Raw genomic sequence first — 24,579 nt, forward strand, 5'->3', positions numbered from 1 at the left:
TGTGTCTTGCTTTTTTCACTGGAATATCTCAACAATTTCCAAATTTATTTTCTTGACTGCAGTCTTGTACCTTCCAAACCATACTCCATGGGGTTATTGGGATGATCTTCCTAAAATGCAATTCTAACCATGTTTAAAAACTTTTGAGGGTTTCCTCAAAAAACTAAAAATAGAACTCCATATAAGTGAGCTTTCTACTTCTGAAACTGACAACAAAATTCCACTTCTGAAGAAAATGAAAACATTAATCCAAAAAGATATCTGCATCTCCATGTTCACTGTAGCATTACTCACAACAGTCAAGATATGGAAACAACCTAAGTATCCATTGATGGTGAATGGAGAAACTGTGGTATGCCACACACACATGTACACACATACATATACAATGGAATATTATTCAGCCATAACAAAAGAAGAAAATCTTGCCATTTACAACAACATGGATGAACCTTGAAGGCATTATGCTAAGGAAAATAGGCCAGAGAGAGAAGACAAACACTGCATGATTTCACTTACCTGTGGAATCTAAAAAAGAAAAAAAGTACAAGTTCATAGATACAGAGAACAGACTGGATGTTGTCAGAGATGGGGGATAAGTGAAATGGATGAAGGGGGTCAAAGCTATGAACTGCCAGTTACAACATAAGTAAGTCTTGGGGATGTAATGTACAGTATGGTGACTGTCGCCAATAATCCTGTGTTGTACACTGGAAAGTTGCTATGAGAGGAGATATTAAAAGTTCTCATCACAAAAAAAGATTATAACTATGGTGACATATTAACCAGACATTGTGGTGATCATTTCATAATACATACAAATACTGAATCATTATGTTGTACAATAGAAACTAATATAATGTTATATGCCAATTATTCCTCAATAAAAACAAACAAAACAAAACAAAACAAAAAAACACCAAAAACAACTTTCAATGTCTCTCTCTTATCCTGCAGGACTCAATTCAACTCCCTAAGAAGGCATAACATTCAACATCTTTCATAATCCAGCCTTAACCTACAAGCTTCTCAGAGATTTGCCCTGTCACTTCTTACTACAAACCCTACCTCCCACCCCCTCTGAATTACTGATACAGCTAAAATGCTACATCCCTCATTTCTCCCAGCAAAAGTTCCAGGAACCATGCTCATGCCCCCTACTAGAGCTAATTTCCCCCTTCTACTAGGCTCACAGAATGCTTTGCTCAAACCTATAATATAGTGCATGTCACAGCATGTTGTAACTATTATTTGTTCTAGTTGGTATTTAATACATGAATAATCACGCCTTATGACCTACCTAACTCCTTTTTGAAAGGTCCTAAGTTCAAAGAAAAGGATGCCCCAAAAAAAGAATTGTCAAAAGCCAGGCTTACAAAAAAAAAAAAAAAAAAAAAAAAAAAAAAAAAAAAAAAAAAAAAAAAATTACTAGTCCACTGAAATGAATTTATTGGCGTGTCTTCATTCCAGATGGCCCCTGAAATCAACATCCTGTACTATTCACACAGCATACCAAGAGCGGCAGCCAGGCTGTGTTCTTCCTCAACAGGCTCCAGCAGGCTGTCTGACTCCTTCAAATAAGAGCAAGTTTCCCTCGGGCACTTACCAGTGAAAAGCCCACCATCTGTTTCCTAGGGAGCAGAGTGAAGCTCAGAGAGCGTGTTTATAAAGAGTCGAGTTGGTCACAAGTGCAGAAACTAGACATCACAAGGGCTCCTAATTAGGTAGATCCCTGTGCTAAACTAGAAAGCAACGGGAGCTTGCGATCTTCTTATTTTTCGTGCACGTCCAGGATATGTTTGCCTACGGGGGAAAGTGTGAACTTGGCTGCAGAAACACACTTGAAAGATACAGGAGTGGAAGCTGTTCCAAGTGCTGGAATAGAGGAGGCCCCTCCAGACCAGGACCTGCCCACAGTTCCTGTACAGAGGTTTCTGAGCACTTTTCCTCCTCTTTCTGTCACTAAAATATAATCCTTCTATCTTCTTTCCCACATTTCTTTTTTTTTTTTAATATATATTTTATTGATTTTTTACAGAAAGGAAGGAAGAAGGATAGAGAGTTAGAAACATCGATGAGAGGGAAACATGGATCAGCTGCCTCTTGCACACCCCCTACTGGGGATGTGCCCACAACCAAGGTACATGCCCTTGACCGGAATCAAACCTGGGACCCTTCAATCTGCAGGCTGATGCTCTATCCACTGAGCCAAACCAGTTTTGGCATTTTCTCACATTTCTTACAACCAAATTTCCCCAATTAGTTTTCTCATTTTACCTCCCTGTGGTGTTATACTGTGAGCTTCAATGCACTGAATAATCATTTATGTTTCCACAGATTATGTTGAATCTCTCACCTAACACCTTCTAAGGCTTTACCCAATCCATATCTGAGCACTGACCTGAATCATGACTCTCTATCTGAAGAAGAGTCTTATGCAATAGTAACCACAGAATCCTAGGGCTTTAAGCTGGCAGCTCTCTGACAGAGATGCCTGGTGATTTAAAGCCCACACTGTTCGGTTAGTAAACAGAAAGAGGAACTGACTTGCCGGAGATCCCGTTGCTAATATCTAGCCCAGTTATTTCTATCACACCAAGCAATCCGCATTCCTTCCATTTATTTCCTTAACTTTAGATATGGTTTTAAAATTTCTGTTTCATAACAAACTGTGGTCTAGATGCCAGAATCCTCCAAGGAATTTCCTGGTACCAGGAGCATCTTCTTGAATTATATCCAAACTCCTTCATGCAAGGAGTAGACGTGGGTGGAGAAAGAACATGAATTCATCGTCCATTTGTCTACCAGGTCAACAGCTTAGAGGTGACCTGCCAGTAGTGATCTTTCCTTGCATTCAGTAAGTTGAATTCTGAATGTGAAGGTCAGTGAAGGTCATAAAACAAACCAAGCTGCACCACAAGTGCTTGGCCAAATAGGAGGGAAGACTGTCGACTTCATTACTCTATGTTACTGCCCAAAACAAATGAAAGGAACCCTATCATTATAAAATAAATAATCCTTGGGAAAGTCTCCTCGTATTTATCCAAAAGCATAGGAGGACACCAATTCTTTGCAACCATTATAAGAAACAATTTTCTGCATGTTCAATTAGACATCTGTTCTGGGCTGAATTGTGTACCCCTTGTAAAGATATGTTGAAGTAGTAACCTGCAGCACCTCAGATTGTGACCTTCTTTGACAGAGCCTTTACAGATCTGATAATCAAGTTAAAATAAGCTCATTAGGGTGGGCCCCAATCCAGTGTGGCTGATGTCCAGGTATAAAGGGGAAATTTGAACAGAGACACACATACACACTGAGAAGGCATTATGAAGACACAGGGAAAACATCCACGTACAAGCCAAAGACCTGAGGTTATCAGAAGTGAGGCAAGAGACATGAGACAGATTCTGCCTCATAGCACTCAAAAGGAATCAACCCTGCCAACGCCTGATTTTGAACTTTTAGTCCCCAGAACAGCGAGACAATCAATATCTATGGTACCTTCTTATGGCAGCCCTAGCAAACCAATACAATATCTGATGACCAACGAATCTCCAATGCCTCCTAGCCAACACTGGCAGGAATCTTCATATTAACAGAGGGACTGCCTCTGAAATGTTAACAGAAAGTATATAGCTTATCGCAGAAAAGAAATCCAAGAAGATTTTCCACTTCAGAATAATTGACTAATTTACACAAAGGCCAATAAATACCACACTGCCACTTTTGGCAAGCCAGAGTATAAAAAGTGTCCACACACACACGCGCACGCACACACACACACACACAATATCCCTATATTTGGCCTTGAATAGATCGGAAGTTCCCATGGTTGCTGTGACTATGATTCCAATAATTCCTGTCAGCTCAGCAGATGAGATGGAAGCAGCTGCATCTTCAATACATGTCATTGTCTTAAAAAGTGGCCCAGTGAATTACAATTAAATTACAGAGCTGTCAAAAAGGGTTATGATTATAGCATTTATTCACCACATTTACAAGGCTAGACATACACAAAAGAACTAAAAGCTGAAGAAGAAGAAAAAAACCTACTCCACATTACTTACCTCGGCAGAAAATTTGGTTGAGGGAGAAGAGGAGTTAGTTATCGTGCTAAGAGCCCATTTATGGCAACAACAATGCTTTGTGTTTCCAGAGGGTCTTCCATTCCAGAAGTCAGAGGCACTTTAAAACATCATCTGGTAGCAACTCATTTCTCTTTTACAACCGGGAAAGGGAGGGCCAGTAAGGTGGCCGTGACTCACACACAGTTACAGAGAAGCAAGGGAGGGGCTGGGACCTGAACCAAGAGCCAGGGCAACTCCCGCCAGTGGGCTGACCAAGGAAAGCAAAACCAGGACAGCGGATGCCTGCTCTCATCTAGAAGAGGATATTAATTCATCTCGAAATGACTTATCGCATAATAAATACATTATTTATTACGGGCCTCTTAGAGAGGCCTGAGAATTGTCCTCCACTTCTCCTGCCAAAACAACGCGAGGGAAAAAGAGAGGAAGAAAAATCTTCAGCTGACATTTATGCTAATCAATCCTGTGCCTAATCAATAATGCATTCATAATCACCGGAAGAATGGTACAATTCACTTAGTCACCTTCAACCTCAGCGTCCAAAAAACAAATTGAGGATAGTAATGCTTATGCAGTCAGCAAACTCCATGAATACACACACACACACACACACACACACACACACACACACAAAAAAAAAAAAAAAAAGCTAATTTGATCACCATGCACAGTTTCAATCCAGCAACCAACAAATATCTATTGCACTTTCCCTTTGTGTGTGATGTTGTGCTAGAGACTGTCAGCGACCAGAGAGGTGTCATATTTAGACTAGTTTCTCAAGAGCTGATAGCTAAAGAGACACACAAAGAGAGAAAGCAAACCAAGGCAATAAATACACAGTATTTTAAACTCTTAACTCAGTCATACGAACAAGTTCAGAGCAAGGAGGAAATGAACGAATTCGTTCCAATTTGTTTCTTACCCTCTCTTCCCTGAATAGGACCGTATGAGGGTGGTTTTCTGGTGTCTTCAGGTATATGCACCCGAGTGTTCTAAAAATTTATTTCAATTGGTCATTTAATTAAACCGTCCTTTCCACGACGTGTGCTACGTGCCATTGAGTTGGTTCTGACCCCTGGCGACCCTCTGGAAGAGTGATGTCCACAATGTCCTGTCCTCAGAGCCCTGCTCCGCTCCTATGGCCTCTTTCATGGAGTCAATCTGTCTCATAGTCCGTGTTTGTCTTTTCTTGCTGCCTTCCCTTTTTCGCAGCATTACTGTCTTTGCCAAAGAACTCTGCCTTCTCAACATGTGCCCAAAGTGGGACAGCTTCAGTTCCATCATTTTTTCCTCCCGCGATGTGTCAGGCTTCAATCTGTCTTTCTGGCGGTCAGGGTATCCACAGATCTCTCCTCCACCACCACACTTCAAACGAATCAATCTGTTTCCTATCAGCCTTCGTCACTGCCCATATTTCACATTCGTGCATAGTAACTGGCAATAGGAGGATGTCAATGATCTTAGCCTGGGTATCTAGTGACATATCTTTGCTCTCGGGGATCTTTCCTAATTCTCCCATGGCTGCCCTCTGAGTCTCAACCTTCTCTTGGTTTCTTGGCAACGGTCTCCATTTGAAATGGTGACGGAACCAAAGTAAGCAAAATCTTTTTTAACTATTTCAAAGTCTTCATTGTCTATGTTAAAGTTGTGGGGTTGTTTTTTTTCCGCCTGTGGTCATGTTTTTTGACTTCTTGATGTTCAAGTGCAGCCCTGCTTTGGCACTTTCTTCCTTCACCTTCATCAGAAATTATTTCGAATCACTGCTACTTTCTGGCAGTAAGATGGTGTCATCCACATAGCTTCAGCTGCTGATATTTCTCCCACCAGTTTTCACTCTTCTTCCTCTGAGTCTAACCCAGCTTTTCATATGCTATAATCTATGTACAGATGATACAAACAGGGAGGGAACATGCATCCTTGTCTGATGCCTTTGCCTGCAGGAAACCATTCTGTCTCCCCCTATTCTGTCCTGACAGTGGCTTACTGTCCACAGCACGGGTTACTCACCAGGACAGCCCATGCTGAGACACACCCACTCCCAGAGCAAGCCTCAGCATTTCATGATCCATTGCCAAAGGCTTTACTGTAGCCTATAAGACACCGATTAAAAAACTTGGTATTTCCATATAAGTCCCCAACTCATCCCTTAATTTAAACTCTTGTTTGGTGGCAGCAGAATGAATCACTAAGGGATAACTTTATTCTCCTATCCTATGTCCAGAGCAGGATCACTAAAAAGTTTATGGCTCAATTCTGGATAATGGGATAGAGGCGATTTCCAAAATGTGTGTTTTTATTTTTATTTTTTAAATTTCTTTATTGATTAAGGTATTATATATGTGTCCTCATCCCTCCACAAAATGTGTGTTTTTAAAGGAAATGCATGTGCTGTTTTCTTCCTCTCCCTCCATCCTGGTGCCCAGGATATGGACATGGGAACAGGCCATATGGGTGAACAATGCTAGGGATGACCAAGCAGCAAGTAGAAGGAACTCAGGCCCCAGGTGTCCTTATGGAGGAGACATTATCTCTGGACAGTCTAGCCCTGAGAAGGTATGAGAGAGAAATACATTTTTATCATGTTTAAGTTACAGTTATTTTGTCCCTGCTTTTCATGAAAAAAAAGCTTAAATCCTAACTAGTAAAATGAGCACAAGTTAATTTATGCTAGCCTAGAGATCCAATCCCTTTCACCAGTAACAAGGGAAAGTAAAAGGCAGTTTCTAACTGATAAAGAAAATATTCTTCTAGTCTGCCTTAGATATTTTTAGTGGTAAGAATCTCATATTCCTATAAATTCTAGATTTATCTAGAAAAAAAGATGAGCAAGAACACATGTGCATATTAGGTATCTTTGTTTATAAGTCTGTATAAGTTCATAGGTACAATATTGAGCCATGGGAGTACTCAAGTCTGTTTCAAAGCCATATAGACCTTTAATTTTTGCTGCCAAAAATGACAGGCAAATCCGAAACAAATCTGAGGATCTAAGCAAGTAAATAAAATAAAGTATTTTTTTTTTCTAGAATGAGCACTGGGTTTTAATTTCTAGCCCTAATTTCAACACACACACACACACACACACACACACACACTCATCTTATACACACACACATGCATATTCACACACATATGCACATTCAAAAACATTTAAACATGTTATAAAAGTTTAGAAAAGTTCATGTTGAGTTTAGTAGTCAATTTTGGATGATTTCAGCTCTTTTAAAGTACATCCTTATTAGTCCCTGTCCTGCCTCAATCTACTCCTTGGTGCTACCACAGTCCGAATACTAGGATAGCCACTCAGCATGGCCCTTCTGCTATGCCAATCCCATATCAGGGTCGGTGTATGCATGCAGTTTAAAAGGCTAGTATAAACAGAATCCCGTCTCCCATAACTGCTTCTGGGTGTGTGCATTATTTATCTTTGGTGGGTGTGAAAAAGGAAGGGAATCTGATCACTTCTCAATTTTTAATCTCAGTTATCAAAGCCTCTCAGAGCCTGACTTTGCTTGCTCTTTTCTTCTCTCACCCCAGTCCTCACCTTTCCCTGGCTTATTTTCAGGCAAAACTGGCCAGGAATTATAGAAGACTATAAAGATTATGTAGTAATTCATTTTTCTCTTTTTGTGTTTCACTAATTTCTTTTTTTTTTTAATACATTTGTCATTTTAGGAATGAGACTTAAAACCCCACCAACTGAGAACAGAAAGATGACAGAAGAGTCTCAAGAAACTCATTCAGTGAAGCTAGGCATATGGGCTGCCGGATCCCTCTAACAGACTATTTTTCATCGCAAGAGAAGGAATTTTAAGGATAAGCAAAGCAACCAATAAAAAGGATGAAGAGCTATGGCTTCGAGTGCAAACCAGAGAAGCATAGGTAGATACTCAAGGACCCAAATCATAGGATTTGGATCATCATGCGGGAACTATTAAGGAGAAAGGACATTCAGCCTGGCAATCTTGTCACTGTGTGGGAAGGGAGCAGCCAGGTTGTCCCCTGGGCAAGGTGACTGTGTAGGGCTGTGCAGGCTGCTTCCTACATGAGGATGCTCAGCCAAGCATGCTAGAGGTGAATGAAATCCAGCCTCCCTGCTAGTCACTGCGTGCCAGGCTAAGCGCCCTAGCTAGGGTTCTGTCTGTCTGAAGGAAGGGCAATCTTTTTTTTTTTTTTTTTAAATTATGCACAAGGTTTCAAATCATGGGCCCATAGGCTGCATCTGCCCAGAAAGGACATAGTAGGATAGCAGAAAATGCTACGTTAGCATAAGGATTATTTTGAGCTGAAAGCAATTGAGAAGCAAATTCAAGAAAAACTTTTGTCCTTCCCCTATTTACCTAAGAGCAAGACATAATTTACAAAGGTGGTCACTCTCCCCGCCACACACACACACACACACACACACGCGCACACACACACACACACACACACACACACACACACACACCAGAAAGGACAAAAGTTAACTATTGGAGACAACTTTAGACCTTCATGAGCCTCGAGATGGTATCAGAAGAAACTATATAACGAACCTTACTAATCAGCTCTTACCTTCCACTAGTTTCCCCATAGATTTGCCTTCCAATAATTTGCTGCCCCTAGAAACTTCAAGTCCTGTTCCTCTGTCTTCTGTAAACATTTAGTTCTTTTGCTAAGATGCTATATAAGCCCAAGTTCTAATCACGTCTTGAAGATACTCATATCTGCATATTTGCATGTGTTAAGCACAATGCATGTGTTAATAAACTTATTTGCTTTTCTCTTTTAACCTCTCTTTTGTGAGTCTAATGTATAGGACTCCAGACACAGACCCTAGGAGGATAGTACAAAGGTAGTTTTTTCCTCCCCTAAAAGGCAATAGCCCCATTAGGAGGTAAGTACTAGATGACATCAAAAAAGGAAAGGAGGCCAAAACTGGTTTGGCTCAGTGGATAGAGCGTTGGCCTGCGGACTGAGAGGTCCCAGGTTCGATTCTGGTCAAGGGCCTGCACCTTGGTTGTGGGCACATCCCCACATCCCTGGTAGGAGGTGTGCAGGAGGCAGCTGGTTAATGTTTCTCATTGATGTTTCTAGCTCTCTATCCTTCTCTCTTCCTCTCTGTAAAAAATCAATAATATATATATATATATATATATATATATATATATATAATTTATTTTTATTTTTTTTAAAGGAAAGGAGGAAGGTTGGGATACTACCTATGTGCCCTCTCTCAGAAATAGAATTTCTCTGGTCAGGTTGTGAGGCTAAGGTGACCAGAGCCAGATTCCTGGGCATACAATGTATATTTTGGGCTTGAAAAACACAGGCAGAAGAAAAAAGTAAAAATCACTCATAATGTAATCAAATGAAAAATAATAAAAAGCAATAAATAAATAATCTCCCAATCCCAGTTTTCCTACACATCTGCACTGGGAAGTACATGTATATTATACACTTTAAGAATTTAGTACATTACCCTTTTAATGACAGTTAGCCAAATTTCCTATTGTTGAGCAATAGATTGTTTCCAATTTTTTGCTATTGCAAACATGGTTTCAATGAACATATGTGTACATGTCTTTTTCAAATAATAGTAGTGGCCAGGTGCATAAAATTCGTGCATGGGGTGTTTCCCTCAGCCCATCCTGCACCCTCTCCAATCGGGGACCCCTTGGGGGATGTCTGACTGCTGTTTAGGCCTGGTCGGTGCTACTGCAGTTTGAAAACTAGGCTAGTGTGTTGTGTAGTATTCAGACATCCCTCTTTCAATCTGGGACCATTGGCTCCTAACCACTCGCCTCCTTGCCTGCCCGGTCACCCCTAATGCCTCTGCCTGCCTGCCTGATCGCCTCTAACATCTCTGCCTGCCTGCCAGCCTGATAGCCCCTAACTGCCTCTGCCTCAGACTCCACCACCATGGCTTTGGCTGGAAGGAAGTCAGACATCTGGAAGATGGCCGGTTGACCGGATCTAATTAGCATATTACTCTTTCATTAGTGTAAATAATAATATCACTTCTGCAAAATTCTTAAGAGTGCTATTCTTCAATTAAAGAAGATAGATGTTTTAAGTATTAAATTCCATCAAATTAGCCTCTTAAAGGTTGATCAATTATACTCTTAGAGCATATAAATACCCCATTTTTCATATCCTTTATTGCACTTAACATCAATTTTTTCAAACATTCTTAATCTGATTCTGAAAAAAAAAAGTTTTCATTCACATCTTTAGAGCACCTTTTCACATTTTTTGGCCACTTGTAACACTTCCGTAAATGTGTTCAGATCCACGGTCTATGTTTCTATGGACTGGCTTTCTCTTGCTCACTCCTACATGCTCAGTGCTCAGCTCCTCCCCTGGATGCTAGTGGAAGTCACTCCTGCAACATGTCCAGAGCTGAGCCTGCCCTTCGTCTGAGGGAACAAACAGCATCACCTGAGGAAACTCCAGCTTTATCAATTAATGTAAGCTTACAATATTTTCATGCCTTAGCACAAAGGAATAAAAGATACCTACCCACTACTAATGAGCCAAAGTCTAAAGCTGTAACAGTATTCTGGAATATTCAAATACCAAGAGAGATGGCTTAATAGAAAGCATCACACCACAGCACACACGGCCATGAAGTTATTTTCTGTATTTGAATAATTTCATGTGTATACACAGCAGTAAGAATCACAGCACACCTCATTACACTGTGAGTTCCGTTAAAGAGACAGAGCCATTGATTGGAAAATAAGTGCACAGGACACTCTTTGTAAAATTATCTGGATGTAAAAAATAAATAAAATGTAAAAATGGCAAGAGTATGGTTTGAATGATAACTTTGGGGAATATTTGTCCTCCTTTTTAAATTTATTTATTTTTACACTTTCTTTTTTTTAAATTTAATATATTTTATTGATTTTTTATAGAGAGGGAGGGAGAGGGAGAGTTAAAAATGTCGATGAGAGAGAAACATCGATCAGCTGCCTCTTGCACACTCCTTACCGAGGATGTGCCCACAACCAATGTACATGCCCTTGACCGGAATCAAACCTGGGACCTTTCAGTCTGCAGACCAACGCTCTACCACTGAGCCAAACCGGTTTCGGCTTTTTTTTTTTTTTTTACACTTTCTAAGTGGCATTTTAATTTCCTCATTTAGAAGTAAATTTTAATTCTGAAATTAGAGAGTGGTGATGGTTGCATAACTCTGTGAATATACTAAAACACACAGGATCATATGCTTTAAAATCGTGTATTACAGTATATCTCAATAAAGTTGTTATTTTTCTAAACGTAAATTTTTTAAGTTAACATACTACACTACGAGGGCAAGAAATGTATGTTCTGCTCAACTTTGTTGTGAACTTAAAATTGCTCTAAAAAGTGTATTTAAAAAAAATTATAGTCCATTCTTTGTTAATTTTCCATTGATTTTATGTTGAAGAATCCTGGAAGGCAGTGGAATACATAAAAGCTACAGTATGGCAAGCTTGTTTGCAACCCCTTGCTCTTGGCAACTCTATGTGATGAATTTAAATTGGTTTTTAGAGAGAGAGAAAGGGAGAGGGCAGAGGGAAGAGAGAGAGAGAGACAGAGAGAGAGAGAGAGAAAAAGAGAGAGAGAGAGAGAGAGAGAGAGAGAGAGAGAGAGAGGGAGATCCACGTGAGAGTGAAACATTGATTGGCTACCTCCTGCAGTCCTTTCATCAGGGCTCAAGCCTGAAACCAGGGCATGTTCTCCAACTGGGCATTAAACTGGCAACCTTTTGTTGAACGGGGCAGCACCCAACCAACTGCGCCACACTAGCCAGAGTAAAGTGACTTCTTGAAGTATCTGTGAAGTGACTGTCGGCATATTTGAAAACTGCTGGGTGACAATTACCCTGGAACCACTTGCAGACCCTGTGAAGAGTGACATCTATGCTCCCACTTTGCTTATTCGTATCAACATGGTTAAAATATCCATTTCTTCTCTCTCTATTCTGGCTCAGCTCTGGGGTCCCAGCTGATAGATAATTAATGAACATTTTATTGTGTAGAACTACTTCATATAAAAAAAAGTTCTAGGTTAATTAAAAACCCACCGAGAATAAATTAGCTCCATTTATCACTTGGGTAACGTGATGGATGAGAGCGCTCTGGGCTGGCTTTCTCTTTGAGTGCTAAGCCAAAGAGAAAGGGAGAACGTGCGACAAATAGTGCATCGAGGATGCTGGACAAGAAGCCAGGGTAACACCAAGACGCAAGTAAAGCTGTTTCATTATAATGAATTTGGTAAAATGAGAAATAGACTCCCTAATGTTTTAAAGTTTCTTACTCTTTGAAAGGAAGTAAAAAGGAAACCCATTTTTTATTCCCAAATGATAAATGAGAAGGATGTTACTGTGTTATGGCAGGTGTGGTCTATGGATAGAACCCCTACCCCAACTTGGGATCATAAAAGTCAGACGTTTAAATTAGCTTTCAGGGATGTGAAACCTATTCTTGGAAGCTCGGTGGAGAGAAAACTTCTTTCTGGGAGGAAACTTGAGGAGTTCTGAGGGAGTGAGGAATAAATCACACCAATATTGTTAGACTTCAAGGAAGGGCAGAAAGAAATGTCAGGGTCTCTCTAAATGAGCCTGTTGCTCACACCCATATCAATGTACTGCTAAAAGCATATAAAAAAGACCTTAACAGTATTTGCCACAAAATTTTAGCATTTCTTCTACTTTTGGTTTGCTACCTTGACAGTAGTGTTTTGGACTAATTCTCATTCACGTCTCTGCTTTTTTAAGATCATCTTCCCTCGACAGTGTAACTTAGGGGGAGCATCTGAAACTGGGGACAACCTTCTTTAGGATTTGTCTTATATACTCTGCATCAAGCTGTGCAGGCCGACTCCCCCAAAAGCCCCTCTGCTCTGGAAAAACTGAGGAGGAGCCCACCAAGAGGCAAACAAAAATCCAGATAAAATACAAGGGAACCCATTGAGTGAGTGAAAAACGTAGGAAACTTTTGACTGAACCTAAGCAATCTATGGCTGCTCAGGTGATTCTAACTTTGAATCACGAATCACCAAGACAAAAACTGGTATCGGGGTTAATAACGCTGGTATAATTTCAAAGTATATTATTTTTCTGTGCCATTTATTATCCCCTTCAACTTTTAGGGCACAAGTCTTCTGCCTTTTTGTTTTTTTAAGTCATCATTGGGACAATTTTTTCTTTTCTATTCTGTGGACACTAAAAGAACATGGCTGTAAGAAAGATAATACCTGTGAAACAGAGTTAGAGCATAGGACCTGGCGCACTGTAGGTGATTAAAAACGCATACATAGAGAACCAGGGCTCTGTATGAAGGTTTTATGTATCTACTTCTCAGGTACTAAGCAGTTTGGCTCTCCCTTCCTTCCTTCCTACTTCCATTCTAAGTACTACCATTTACTCCATCAAAGAAACAGAGAAATCTCTCGCTATATTAAAAATGAGATCATTATGAGTCTGTTTCTTCCCCAATTAAATAGTAGCATCTACTTTTGATAATCAAAGACCTATACCAGTGCAAATTCCCTCAGGAAAAAGTGCTCACTGAGCTGCACAATTTCTCATATCTCTAAGAAACAACAGGTGAAAATATATGGCAGGTTTATTGCTATATGGCAGTCTGTGTACTTTTTTTCCCCCTAACCCAAAATGAAATTGGGTTTGTTTGGGTTTCAACTTGAGGAATAATCCCTTTATACTCCAAATTACAAATAAGTGTGTAGATGAATCCCACAGCAAAATAAATTTGTGATTTCCAATAAGGAAAGGTAAGAAATAATGTAGTCAAGGGAATCATCTAAACAAGAAATAAAACACTTCTTAAAAAAAAAATCAAAACACTTAACCTGCACAATAAGAAAGTAAGGAGACCTAGAGAGGTAGTAAAAGCTTCACAGTGTGAGTCACATAAGCTGTTCTGGGGCCAGGCTGTCACAAACACACTGTCACGTCATGCTGGCGGGGTGTGTGATGGTGAGCGGAGGGTAAGGAGGGAGGAGGAAAGCTTACTGCGAGCATAATGCAGGCTGTCTTCCAAAACTCTCATTTGCCCTAATTTGATATCTACTTTCCAAAGGAGCAAAGTGTATAACATCCAAATAAGCTAATTTCAACCTACTATTTTTTTTTAAAGGGAGAGAAACTGCTCTGCATAAAATAAAACAAAGACATATAACAGCCAGAAAATTAACTAGCAAGAATGAACTAGTATATGCATATCCTTTTAATCTCTGCCAAGAAAGGCAGGATAAGTCCAATCATTGGTAGTTCCCATGTAGTTTGAGGGAATTTTGAAAAAAAAAAAAAAATTGAAATGGGAGTTTAAAATCAAAATGTTCTGATTAGTAGTAATAAGAATAGATGTATTTTAGGGCTCATCCAATGCATTATATTGATAATTCTCATTTATATGGTACTAGAGGCCTGGTGCACGAAATTTGTGCATGTGGGGTGGGTGTGTCCCTCAGCCTGGCCTGCATCCTCTTGCAATCCAGGACCTCTGGCTCCAAACCGCTTGCCTTCCTGCCTGACTGACTGCCCCTAATCGCCTCTTCCTGCCTGCCTGATCACCCCAAACCACCCTGCCTGCATGCCTGATCACCCATAATGGCCTCGGCCTCAGCTCCTACTGCAGCAGCTTCATCCAGAAGGATGTCCGGAAGGGGTTCAACTGTCCAGTCTAATTAGCATATTATGCTTTTATTGTTATAAATTACTGAAGGATGAGGCTAACTAAATGTTATCCCTACCAGTATCAAAAAATTTGAAACAAAAGCATTTTTACTGGAAATGTTTCTATAACAGATCACACAGTGAACAGAATATTAACTGTCCTTGATATTTTGGGGCTTTTCCTATGATGTAATAAAATGATATCTTGAGGAGAAACTGAAGAAGACAGGGTAGTCTGTCCCAATGCATGGTTCTTCTGCCTTGAACATATTTGTGCCTATTTTAAAATAAGTACTCTGGCCCTAACTGGTTTGGCTCAGTGGACAGAGCATCGGCCTATAGACTGAAAGGTCCCAGGTTCGATTCCGGTCAAGGGCATGTACCTTGGTTGCGGGCACATCCCCAGTTGAGGAAGTGTGCAGGAGACACGTGATCGATGTTTCTCTCTAATCGATGTTTCTAACTCTCTCTCCCTCTCCTTTCCTCTCTGTAAAAAATTAATAAGATATATTTAAAAAAAATAAGTACACTGGGGTGGAGGCCACCCAGTCTCAAACTTGTGAGCAGACTTAAAGCTCATCTGGCACAATCACCATCGGCCTTTCCCCACATCACCGACTGACCCTTCCGCAGAACAAAATAACAAATAATGAATAAAGTAAGCATTCTGCCCGCTTCTTTCACGTTTTTGACCGTCATTTCTTACGAGGTTGGTGAGTCTGATTCTCCTAATCCCCTCTCCTTCCTCATTCAGCATCGGCTTATTACGCCTGTGAAACAGGAAACTGGATCACCACTCAGGATGGAATTATCTGTGAAGTGCAGAACGAAAGCCTGAGAAGCTTTCCCCTGAGTTAGAGGACGCAGGACACCTGTTCCGGCTGCCTCTGCTTTGCTTTGCCTATCCTTCCCGGCACCTCTGCGATGCCCCAGACAGTGGAGGCGAATGGACAAGTTAGTGATGGTTAAGTCTGGATATGTCCGTGCACTGCAAACTGGGAAAAGGCGGCTTCTGTCTCTTTAACGTGCGACTCAGAGTGTGTACCATACCTGCAACATCAGCACCCAGAGCCTCAGAATGGACATTCTGTGTGAGTTTAATTTCCTCCATGGCCATGGCTTTGTTAAGTGTTACTGAAATGAAAAGCACAGCATGCAATCTGTGAGCACAACGCTTATGAAAATGCTGGGCGAGGGCCCCACACGTACACAGCCAATTCTGGCCTACAGCTTCCACGTCAGTGACAGAAAGCACTCTATCTTCCAGCACATTGGTGCATACAACATGCTACACGATGGGAGAGATGGAGGAAATGCAATGAAACCTGTAATAAAACACTGAAATGGTGGTTACATTTCACAGTCTCTAACAATTGCCCATTCACCGAATTACAGTCTCCATCAAAATTGCTAACTCCCGCCCTAGCTGGTTTGGCTCAGGGGCACAGAGTGTCAGCCTGTGGACTGAAGGGTCCCAGGTTCGATTCCAGTCAAGGGCCCATGCCCGGGTTGCGGGATCAATCCCCAGAAGGGGACAGGCAGAAGGCAGCCAATCAATGATTCTCTCTCATTACTGATGTTGTTTCTGTCTCTCTCTCCCTCTCTCTTCCTCTCTGAAATCCATAAAAATATATTTAAAAATAGATATAAATTGCTGACCCCTGCACTGGGGAGAAATTGCCCGTATTTCTCATACCTGGAAAGGAAAGGCCAGATTAGCTGAGGAACCCTTTTTTCCTTTTTATTATAGAGTCAATGTTTATACAGGAAGAAATGACATAATTCCCAAACTATAATAAAAAAGCGTAAGAAAAATACATCTCACCAGACTGACAATCTTCTCACATCTCATATCTTCTGTTTCAAAATGCTCTCTAATATCCAAAGATTTGTATTGTTATTAAGATCTAATTTTTCATTACATTTTAGAATAGCATAATAGGTATATAGCACCATCATAATTTCTTTTGTGCCTGCATTATTTTCCAAGTAATTCAAGATTCTGTTCAGATATTTATTGTCATCGAGGTTGTTTACTAGAGAAAAAAAATATCCTGCACTGACAAACTAAGGCAAACATTTTAGTTATGTAAGGCCAATTTTCACCCCCCTGCTTTGTCAGGTATAACACATTTCCATTTTAAGATTTGTTTCTTCAGAAAAATTAAGTTCCATGTGCTTTCCTAGCTTATGTCCATAGGTTCCTTTGGCATCCATCTTCCTAATAGGTATAAATAATCATCTAAACCACATGTGTCAAACACAAGGCCCGCGGGCCAAATCCGTCCCGCCAGGCCTTGCAATGTGGCCCGCACCGCGCTGTCATCACTGCACTCCGCTGCGTTTCCATCACAATGACAGTTTATGACTGTTCAGTAAACCATTCGGCCCGCGATTTAGGCTGGATTTTAGATTTTGGCCCCTTCTCTGATTGAGTTCGACACCCCTAATCTAAACTGTCTTAATACCGCAATGTTATCTTTTAACCTTTCTTATACTTTTTCAAGTACATTCTTGAAGCATTAACTTCTCTGCATTTCTCCCAATTTTCAAGTTTTGATCTTTGTAGTTTGTATAGCTTTTATCAGCTATACAACACTTTGCCAGTAAGTATCTGTGCATCTTTTTCCTACACATTTATAGCCTTTGTTGAATATGCTCTCCTCTGTGCCCTGAAATGCCTCTACCTTGGCACAGTGGCTGTATTAAGCAACCTGTATGTCCTCCCTACCTCTGCATCATAGTATGAAGTATTTCCTTAAACTCAAAATATCCTTTTGATGACCTGTCCCTTTCCAAGGTCAGTCTTATCCTTGGATTCACACCACTTATGAAAAGATCTCAAATAGAAAGGTGCAAATTAATATTTTTCTTATACCTTATATTAGCATTACATCAAAGTCTCTACCTTTAATAACTCCTAAATTTATTACTTCCATCCTTCTCTTACTGTTACTGAATTTATTGCTATGACAATTAACAGTCTCAATGCAAATGTCATCTCTCCATTTAGACTTGACCAGATGTATCCAAGAAATTCAACCTGGAGGAGGTCAGTCAACTCTCAGAGACCTATCTTTCCCCCATGTTTTCACTTTTCATTTTGAAATATAAGCTATAATATTAATGGATCCTTATTCAATTTTGATTCCTTTTATGTATCTCTTAGCTGCTTCCTTAGCTTGATTACTCTGTCAGTGGTGACCTGAAATCCCATTATCACTGAAGAACTGGAGAGTTTGAAGCTTCAATAGTCTTTTTAAAATTTGTTACCACTGTCACATTGCAGTGAATGCCACAATAATACTCTTGGATGCAATTTCCTGGGCTTGCCTTACAAATGTCCTCTATTAGATTGGCCTGAAATCAGTTGCATTTTTCTATCATTGGATCTATTGTCACTGTATTCTGCAAACTACTGCCTGTAGGTTGGCCTTTTATAATTTACACATCTGTATTATGGAATGTTAGCAAAGAGTTGGGGAAATATATCAATGAAGTTCATTGTATATGGGAATGTGTTTCTAATTATTTTATGCCTATCCACAATGACTTTTACAGTGCTCATATTAATACATTTTTCCATCTAATCCAAGTCATCAACTATTTACCGAATGCCCATAAAGGCCACAATATTAAACTACACAAATTGAGGATAAAAAAAGAAGGGTATGCCCTGATCCGGGGGCTCAGGTGGTTGGAGCATTGTCCCATACACCAAAAGGTTGCAGGTTCGATCCCTAGTCAGGGTGCGTATGGGAGGCAACTAATTGATGTTTCTCTCTCACATCAATGTTCTCTCTCTCTCTCATCAATAAAAACACACATATATGTCCTCAGGTAAAGATTAAAAAAGAAGTGTAAGTCATATCTGTCCTTAACAGAGGCAGGACACAGGATGCTCTAATACTAAAAAATAAAAAATAAAAAAATTATCTCTTCTTCTAAATAAATCTTCTAAATAAAACACAGTAGCCTATAAACATTCATGTTTTAGTGTTTGCCAATCTGATTGTGTTAAAATGATTTCCTGAGATTATGTATACAATAGCAGACAAGAAGTTAGCAATTTGCAATTTAGCTGAAGAATGATTCTCATTACTTAATATCAACATCTGAATCTCAATATACTTTTGTTGTTCTCTACTCATAGCGCATATGCTTTTTTTGTTTGTTTGTTTGTTTTGGTATGTGGAAAATTATATGATGTAGTGAAAAGAACAATTTGGGGATGAAGAAAAATTTCGAGACGTGTCCTTTGAAAACCTCAATAGTCTACTCCATGTCACACTCCTTCTCTTGATAGTTTCTTTCAAATAATTTCTCCCAAATGAATCGGTGCTGTGATGCGCAGGGAGGGACTAACTCTGTAATCATTTCACTTGTTCAACAAACATGATGGCAACACAGCAAACAACGGGCTGAGGTTGTATACTCCAGGATGAATAGATGTTGTCCCTGCCCTAGAGGGACAGTTTTCTGAGACACTGCTGTCCGTGTCTGGTGATGGAAGGCTGATACTCATCAATCTGATACCACTCTCCCATGATGTCAGATATCAAATTCTATGTGGAATTTCAAAGGTCTTTTATGCTTATATTGTGTAAAATAAAGTTCAGTTGTTGTTTTTTTTAAAAAAATCCTTTCCCAAGAACATGCTCGGAGAGAGGAAGGTGAGAGAGACACAGACAGAGACATCGATGTGAGAGAGGAACATTGATTGGTTGCTCTCTGTACATGTCCCGACAGGGGATCGAATCCACAACCCAGGTATGTACCCTGACCAGGAATCGAACCTGCAACCTTTTGCCAGGACGATGCTCAACCAACTGAGCCACTCTGGCTGGACAAAGTTTACTTTTTTTGAGACTGGAGAAAATTCCCCTCACTCTACTTATCTGAAATGAAGTACCTTCCTTAGATGATTTGGTTTCTTCTGCATAGGGAATTGTTTGTTTTTTATTTTCCCCAAAGCCTTTAAAAACATGACATGTTAGGTTTTAAGGCATTTTTTTAAATCTATTGATCAGCTTTCTTTTCTTCTCTTGTTCAATTCTTTACTCTTCTTTAGAGTCAGCCTCTTCCCACAGCCTTCACAACACTATTAACCTTCTCCTATACTTTGTTTGTATTTTAACACTTGTCTCATGCCCTCCTCACAGACTGGAGAATGCTGTTGAGAGAGTGAAAAGAGCAAAGGAGGAGGAGGAAAAAAGTATCAGGTCTAGTAATAATTAATGTCGTTTTTAAACATTCGTTTAAAATCTTGCTTGGCGTTGACTTGTATTGACATAACCTTCAAACACGTGGTATCTACAGAATGTGTGAAGTGCAATTAACAAGTTTTGCTTGAAAAAGTTTGTGTTTGGTTTGGTTTTTGTTGCAAAACTAGGGCTAAGAAGATGGCAGATGAAGAGCATATTCGGCACTGCATGCTTTACGAGTTCCAATTAGGAAGAAAAGCAAGTGAGGCTGCAAAAAACATCTGCAGTGCTCTTGGTCAAGATGCAGTTAGCGCCAGAAAATGCCAGCGTTGGTTTGAGAAATTTCGCGAGGGAAATTTTTTGTTAGATGACAAGAGTGGTCGAGGCCGTGTGTCCAATTTTGATCAAGAAGCTCTTCAAGCTCTTTTGGTGCAAAATCCTCAAATTACCCAAGAGCTTGCGACAACTTTAAATTGTTCACAAAAAACAATTTCCAATCAATTGTGTGCACTTGGCAAAGTCCAAAAGTTTGGAAAATGGGTTCCTCATGAGTTGACCGACAACAACCGTAATCAAAGAGTCACAATTTGCAGTTCGCTCCTCTCTCGTCAAAACCGTTTGCCGTTTTTAGAGCAAATTGTTACCGGAGATGAAAAATGGGTGCTGTATGTTAATTTGAAAAGGCGGCCTCAATGGTTGGACAAAAATGAGGCTCCGCAGCCCACGCCAAAACCTGACTTGCATGCGAAAAAAGTGATGTTGTGTGTTTGGTGGAATTTTAAAGGAATTCTTCATTATGAACTTCTACCATCTAACCAAACCATTACAAGTGCAGTGTATAGTGCCCAATTGGAAAGGTTAGCCCAAGCTTTAAGAGAAAAAGAACCCGCGCTGATTAATCGGAAGGGCATAATTCTTCACCACGATAACGCACGACCGCATACTGCAAGAATCACTGCTGAAAAACTGCGCCAGTTGGAATGGGAAGTTCTCCCTCAACCTGCATATTCTCCTGATATTGCCCCTTCCGATTACCATTTGTTTCGTTCTTTGCAAAACTTTCTTCTTGGTAAAAAATTTAATAATGAAGAATGCCTCAAAAATGCATTGACCGAATTTTTTGCATCAAAATCACAAGAATTTTACAACAGAGGGATTAAAATGCTTCCTGAGCGTTGGGCACAAGTAGTAGAAAACAACGGCAACTATATTGTTGATTAAATTTTGTTGTATTGTTTAAATAAATTCGATTTAAAAAAGTATTAGAAAACGGCATTAATTATTACTAGACCTAAGAGGAGGATAGGAAAGGGGAGGGGAAGGAAAGAAAGAGGAGGGGAGGAGAGGAAAGCCATTCTGAAATCGTGGCATCAGGATGAGCAATCCTACCTAGTATAGGTACCACCCAACTCAAGAACTAAGTTGCTCCTAGATGCCAAAGCAAAGCAAGCCTTGGCAAACGGCTGATCAGAATTCTAAATTGGGGTTCCAGTTCTAGAAATTTGAAGTGTGCTAATCAGAATTCTAAATTGGGGTTCCAGTTCTAGAAATTAGGAAGTCCACAAGACACCAATAGCCATCACAAATAAATAAAAACAAAAGAATACACAGATGCTTTTGAAGTATGTAAGTATATATAACCAGACACTTAACGTAAAATTTAACTTCAGTCTTAAATGCTCCTTTCAGGGGGTATTTTTTCTGCATGGAATAGACTTTCTAAGGTTTCTTAAAATATGTGTCCAATGAAGTTTAGACTAAATATGTTTTTTCCCTTTTCCTGATACATCTTCTAGTAGTAATACAGCCTTCCTTATTATTTCTGGGACCTCTGAATGTCAGTTTAGAAATAGAGTCATCTACTTTATTATTATTTTTTTTTCAAAATTGAAAACATCTGTGTTCCTTTTTTTCTTTTTTTCCATATCTTTTTAGAAATCTCCATGCCGCCGAAACCGGTTTGGCTCAGTGGGCCTGCGGACTGAAAGGTCCCAGGTTCGATTCCAGTCAAGGACATGTACCTTGGTTGCGGGCACATCCCCAGTAGGGAGGGTGCAGGAGGCAGCTGATAGATGTTTCTAACTATCTCTCTCCTTTCCTCTCTGTAAGAAATCAATAATATATATAAAATAAAATAAAATAAAAAGTCTCCATGCCAATTCTGCATGTGTGGCTCTAACCAGAAGACAGCTTTCAGAGTAAACGGCAGGAGCTGTGCTGACATTAGGTTGGTGGCAACTGGAGCCTCCCTGGGAGCAGACCCTGTCTCACTGTGTGTTCCCCGTGAGCCGGATCAGAGCGGAGCCTTTCAACAGGAGGCACTCGGCGGCCTGCGGGAGGGGCGAAAGGCTCACGGGCGCTGAAGGGATTTGGGCAGCCGGCTGCAGGAGGTGCCAGTTTGGCTGCAGGAAGTGCCAGTTTGGCACGTGGATTGTTTCCAGCTGAAGACGATCAGGCCCAGCAGACTGAGGAAGAGCCTTTTGCCTTTCCCTTACCTGCCCCAGAGAATTTAGACAGAGGGCCGGTTACCAGAGAAAACGTTTATCAAAAAAGATTACCTGCGTGCACGGCAAACCATCACCGTTGACCACACATTTGCTCTTCCCACCTTCCTGTGAACCACTTTCCTGCCCTTGAAGTCCCAGATCTCCCCCCCCACCCCCCACCCTGAGCTCGGAGAGCCGGCACAGCTCCGTAGCCTGACTGCAAGCTGTTCTTGTCTCCGTGCTCCTGGACGTAGGAAATTAAATGTGCGTTTCTTCGGCTAATCTGTTTCATGTCGATGTAATCACTAGGCCAGCCACAGAACCTAGAGGGGGAAGGGGGAAAGTTTTTCTCCCTTCAAAGTGAAATGTCTCCCTCCAATTTAAAAAAGAAAATGATTTCTTTTCCTACATATTTCAATGAGGAAAAGGAAGCTTAGAGGAGGTGGCGTTTGGCGGTAAAGACCTCGACAGAACCTTCTGTGCAGGAGGGGCCTTAGTCCCTACAAGAAACAAAGCTATGACTTTCAGAGGGGATGCTTGCCCTGTCCCCTGGGCTCGAGCCACAGCTATTGGCGAATCAAGCAGTTATTTCCCGGAGTTTCATTAAAGAAAGGAAAGGCAGGATTTAGAAGATCAAAGAAAAAAACATTCGTGTAGGTGTGACCTCAAGATTTGCGCCCCCCTTGCTTGTCTGGCAAACACGTTCTCATCTTTCAGGAAGAGCTCAGATGACAGCTCCGGGAGGCCCTGGCTCCCTGGGGCAGCACTGACTGCCCCTCGTGCTTCCCGGCGCTCTGCGTGAAACTCTCTCAAATATCACTCATCACATTTTATCCGGTTATCTGTTTACATATCCGAATTCAATTCCATGAGGTTCTGCTGCTAGGGCAAAGCTAGATCCAACTCTGGCCTTCGGAAGCCACTTCCTACTCTGGGAGTCAGACAAATACACAACTACAGCTCACCGTGATAGCAGGAAAACACAACGCAGCTGGACGGAGCATGGGAAAGAGGGCCTGACCACGAACCCCAGACAGCTTTAGATATACTGACTTCTGAGAGGGAGGGAGAGGGAGAGAGAGATAGAAACATCCATGATGAGAGAGACCATGGATCGGCTGCCTCCTGCACGCCCCATACTGGGGATTGAGCTCGCAACCCAGCCATGTGCCCTGCCCAGGAATCGAACCTTGACCTCCTGGATCATAGGTCAATGCTCAACCACTGAGCCCTGACAGCCAGGCCAAGGATGGCAGGGTCTTGTTGCATATTCTTAACCTTTAGCAAGGCGCCTGGCACATAACAAGCTCCATACATACTAATGGAGAGAGGGAGAGATGAAAGAAGGAGGGAGAGAGGGGAAAAGAATAAAAAAGGCCCCACCCCATCTCCTCCACTCTCTGTTGTCAAACCCAGTAATTATCGGAAAGGTGCTATTTTCAGGCTCCTGGGAGAGGCATTTGGGAGCAGGTAGTTGGTGATTAAGCCACACCTAGCAGGTAATAGGGTACCTGATCACCGCCATGGGAGGGAGATGGGCCCCAGTGTGCCCTCTATTTAACTGCCCTTCCACAGCACCTGCTCAGAACACTCCTGGGGGGGTCCCGGAGAGACTCACAGAGGCTGCACTGGCTGACACCACTAGCAGGGCACCCCCTTCCTTCTCGAGTTTTGCATTATTAGACCCGCAGGCTCTTTTGCTCCTGCAAATGGTTTTAACTAGCATTTCGGTCCCTTCACAACCTGGCTTGCCATCCAGTTCCCTGTTCCTCTGCCAGCTTCATCTGTGCAGCTCGTCTTCGGTTACGTCTGGCAGGTGGAAAGAGGAATCTCATTTCAATGCCTCTGCTGTCTGCATCCCAGAGCCGTCCCTGAGCAGCCTCTGTTTCACCGGGGAGGGAAGAGACGAGGGGGGGACGATCCGCCTCCCCAAGAGATGAGTGTAAAGTATTTCTCAAATTTTCATCTTCAACCATTGGTATCATTTAACTCCCCTGGCCGGCGTGGGGGGGGGGGGGGGGCTATGCTTTGTTGCTTCTGCTAGCAATTTAATCTCTGGCTATCCCAATGCCAAAATATCAATTACAGGTTCATTTGGATGATAGCATAAACTAGTGTTCCGACCACTA

General features: G+C 41.1%; 1 protein-coding gene across 3 annotated transcripts in view; it reads right to left on the reverse strand.

Moving 5' to 3' along the window:
• Window positions 1-24,579, reverse strand: part of CRACD (capping protein inhibiting regulator of actin dynamics) — a 154,086-nt gene that overhangs the window by 83,974 nt on the left and 45,533 nt on the right. The window contains exon 3 of one of the 3 annotated variants that reach the window (XM_036415501.2): window positions 15,811-15,894. The exons of the other annotated variants lie outside the window; for them this stretch is intronic. Within the exon in view, the coding sequence (XP_036271394.1) occupies window positions 15,811-15,877 (67 nt within the window). The 5' untranslated portion in view covers window positions 15,878-15,894. The remainder of the gene's footprint in view (window positions 1-15,810; window positions 15,895-24,579) is intronic. 3 annotated transcript variants of the gene reach the window in all.

This window comes from Pipistrellus kuhlii, unplaced genomic scaffold (assembly GCF_014108245.1).
Source record: "Pipistrellus kuhlii isolate mPipKuh1 unplaced genomic scaffold, mPipKuh1.p scaffold_m20_p_1, whole genome shotgun sequence".
Lineage (NCBI taxonomy): Eukaryota > Metazoa > Chordata > Mammalia > Chiroptera > Vespertilionidae > Pipistrellus > Pipistrellus kuhlii.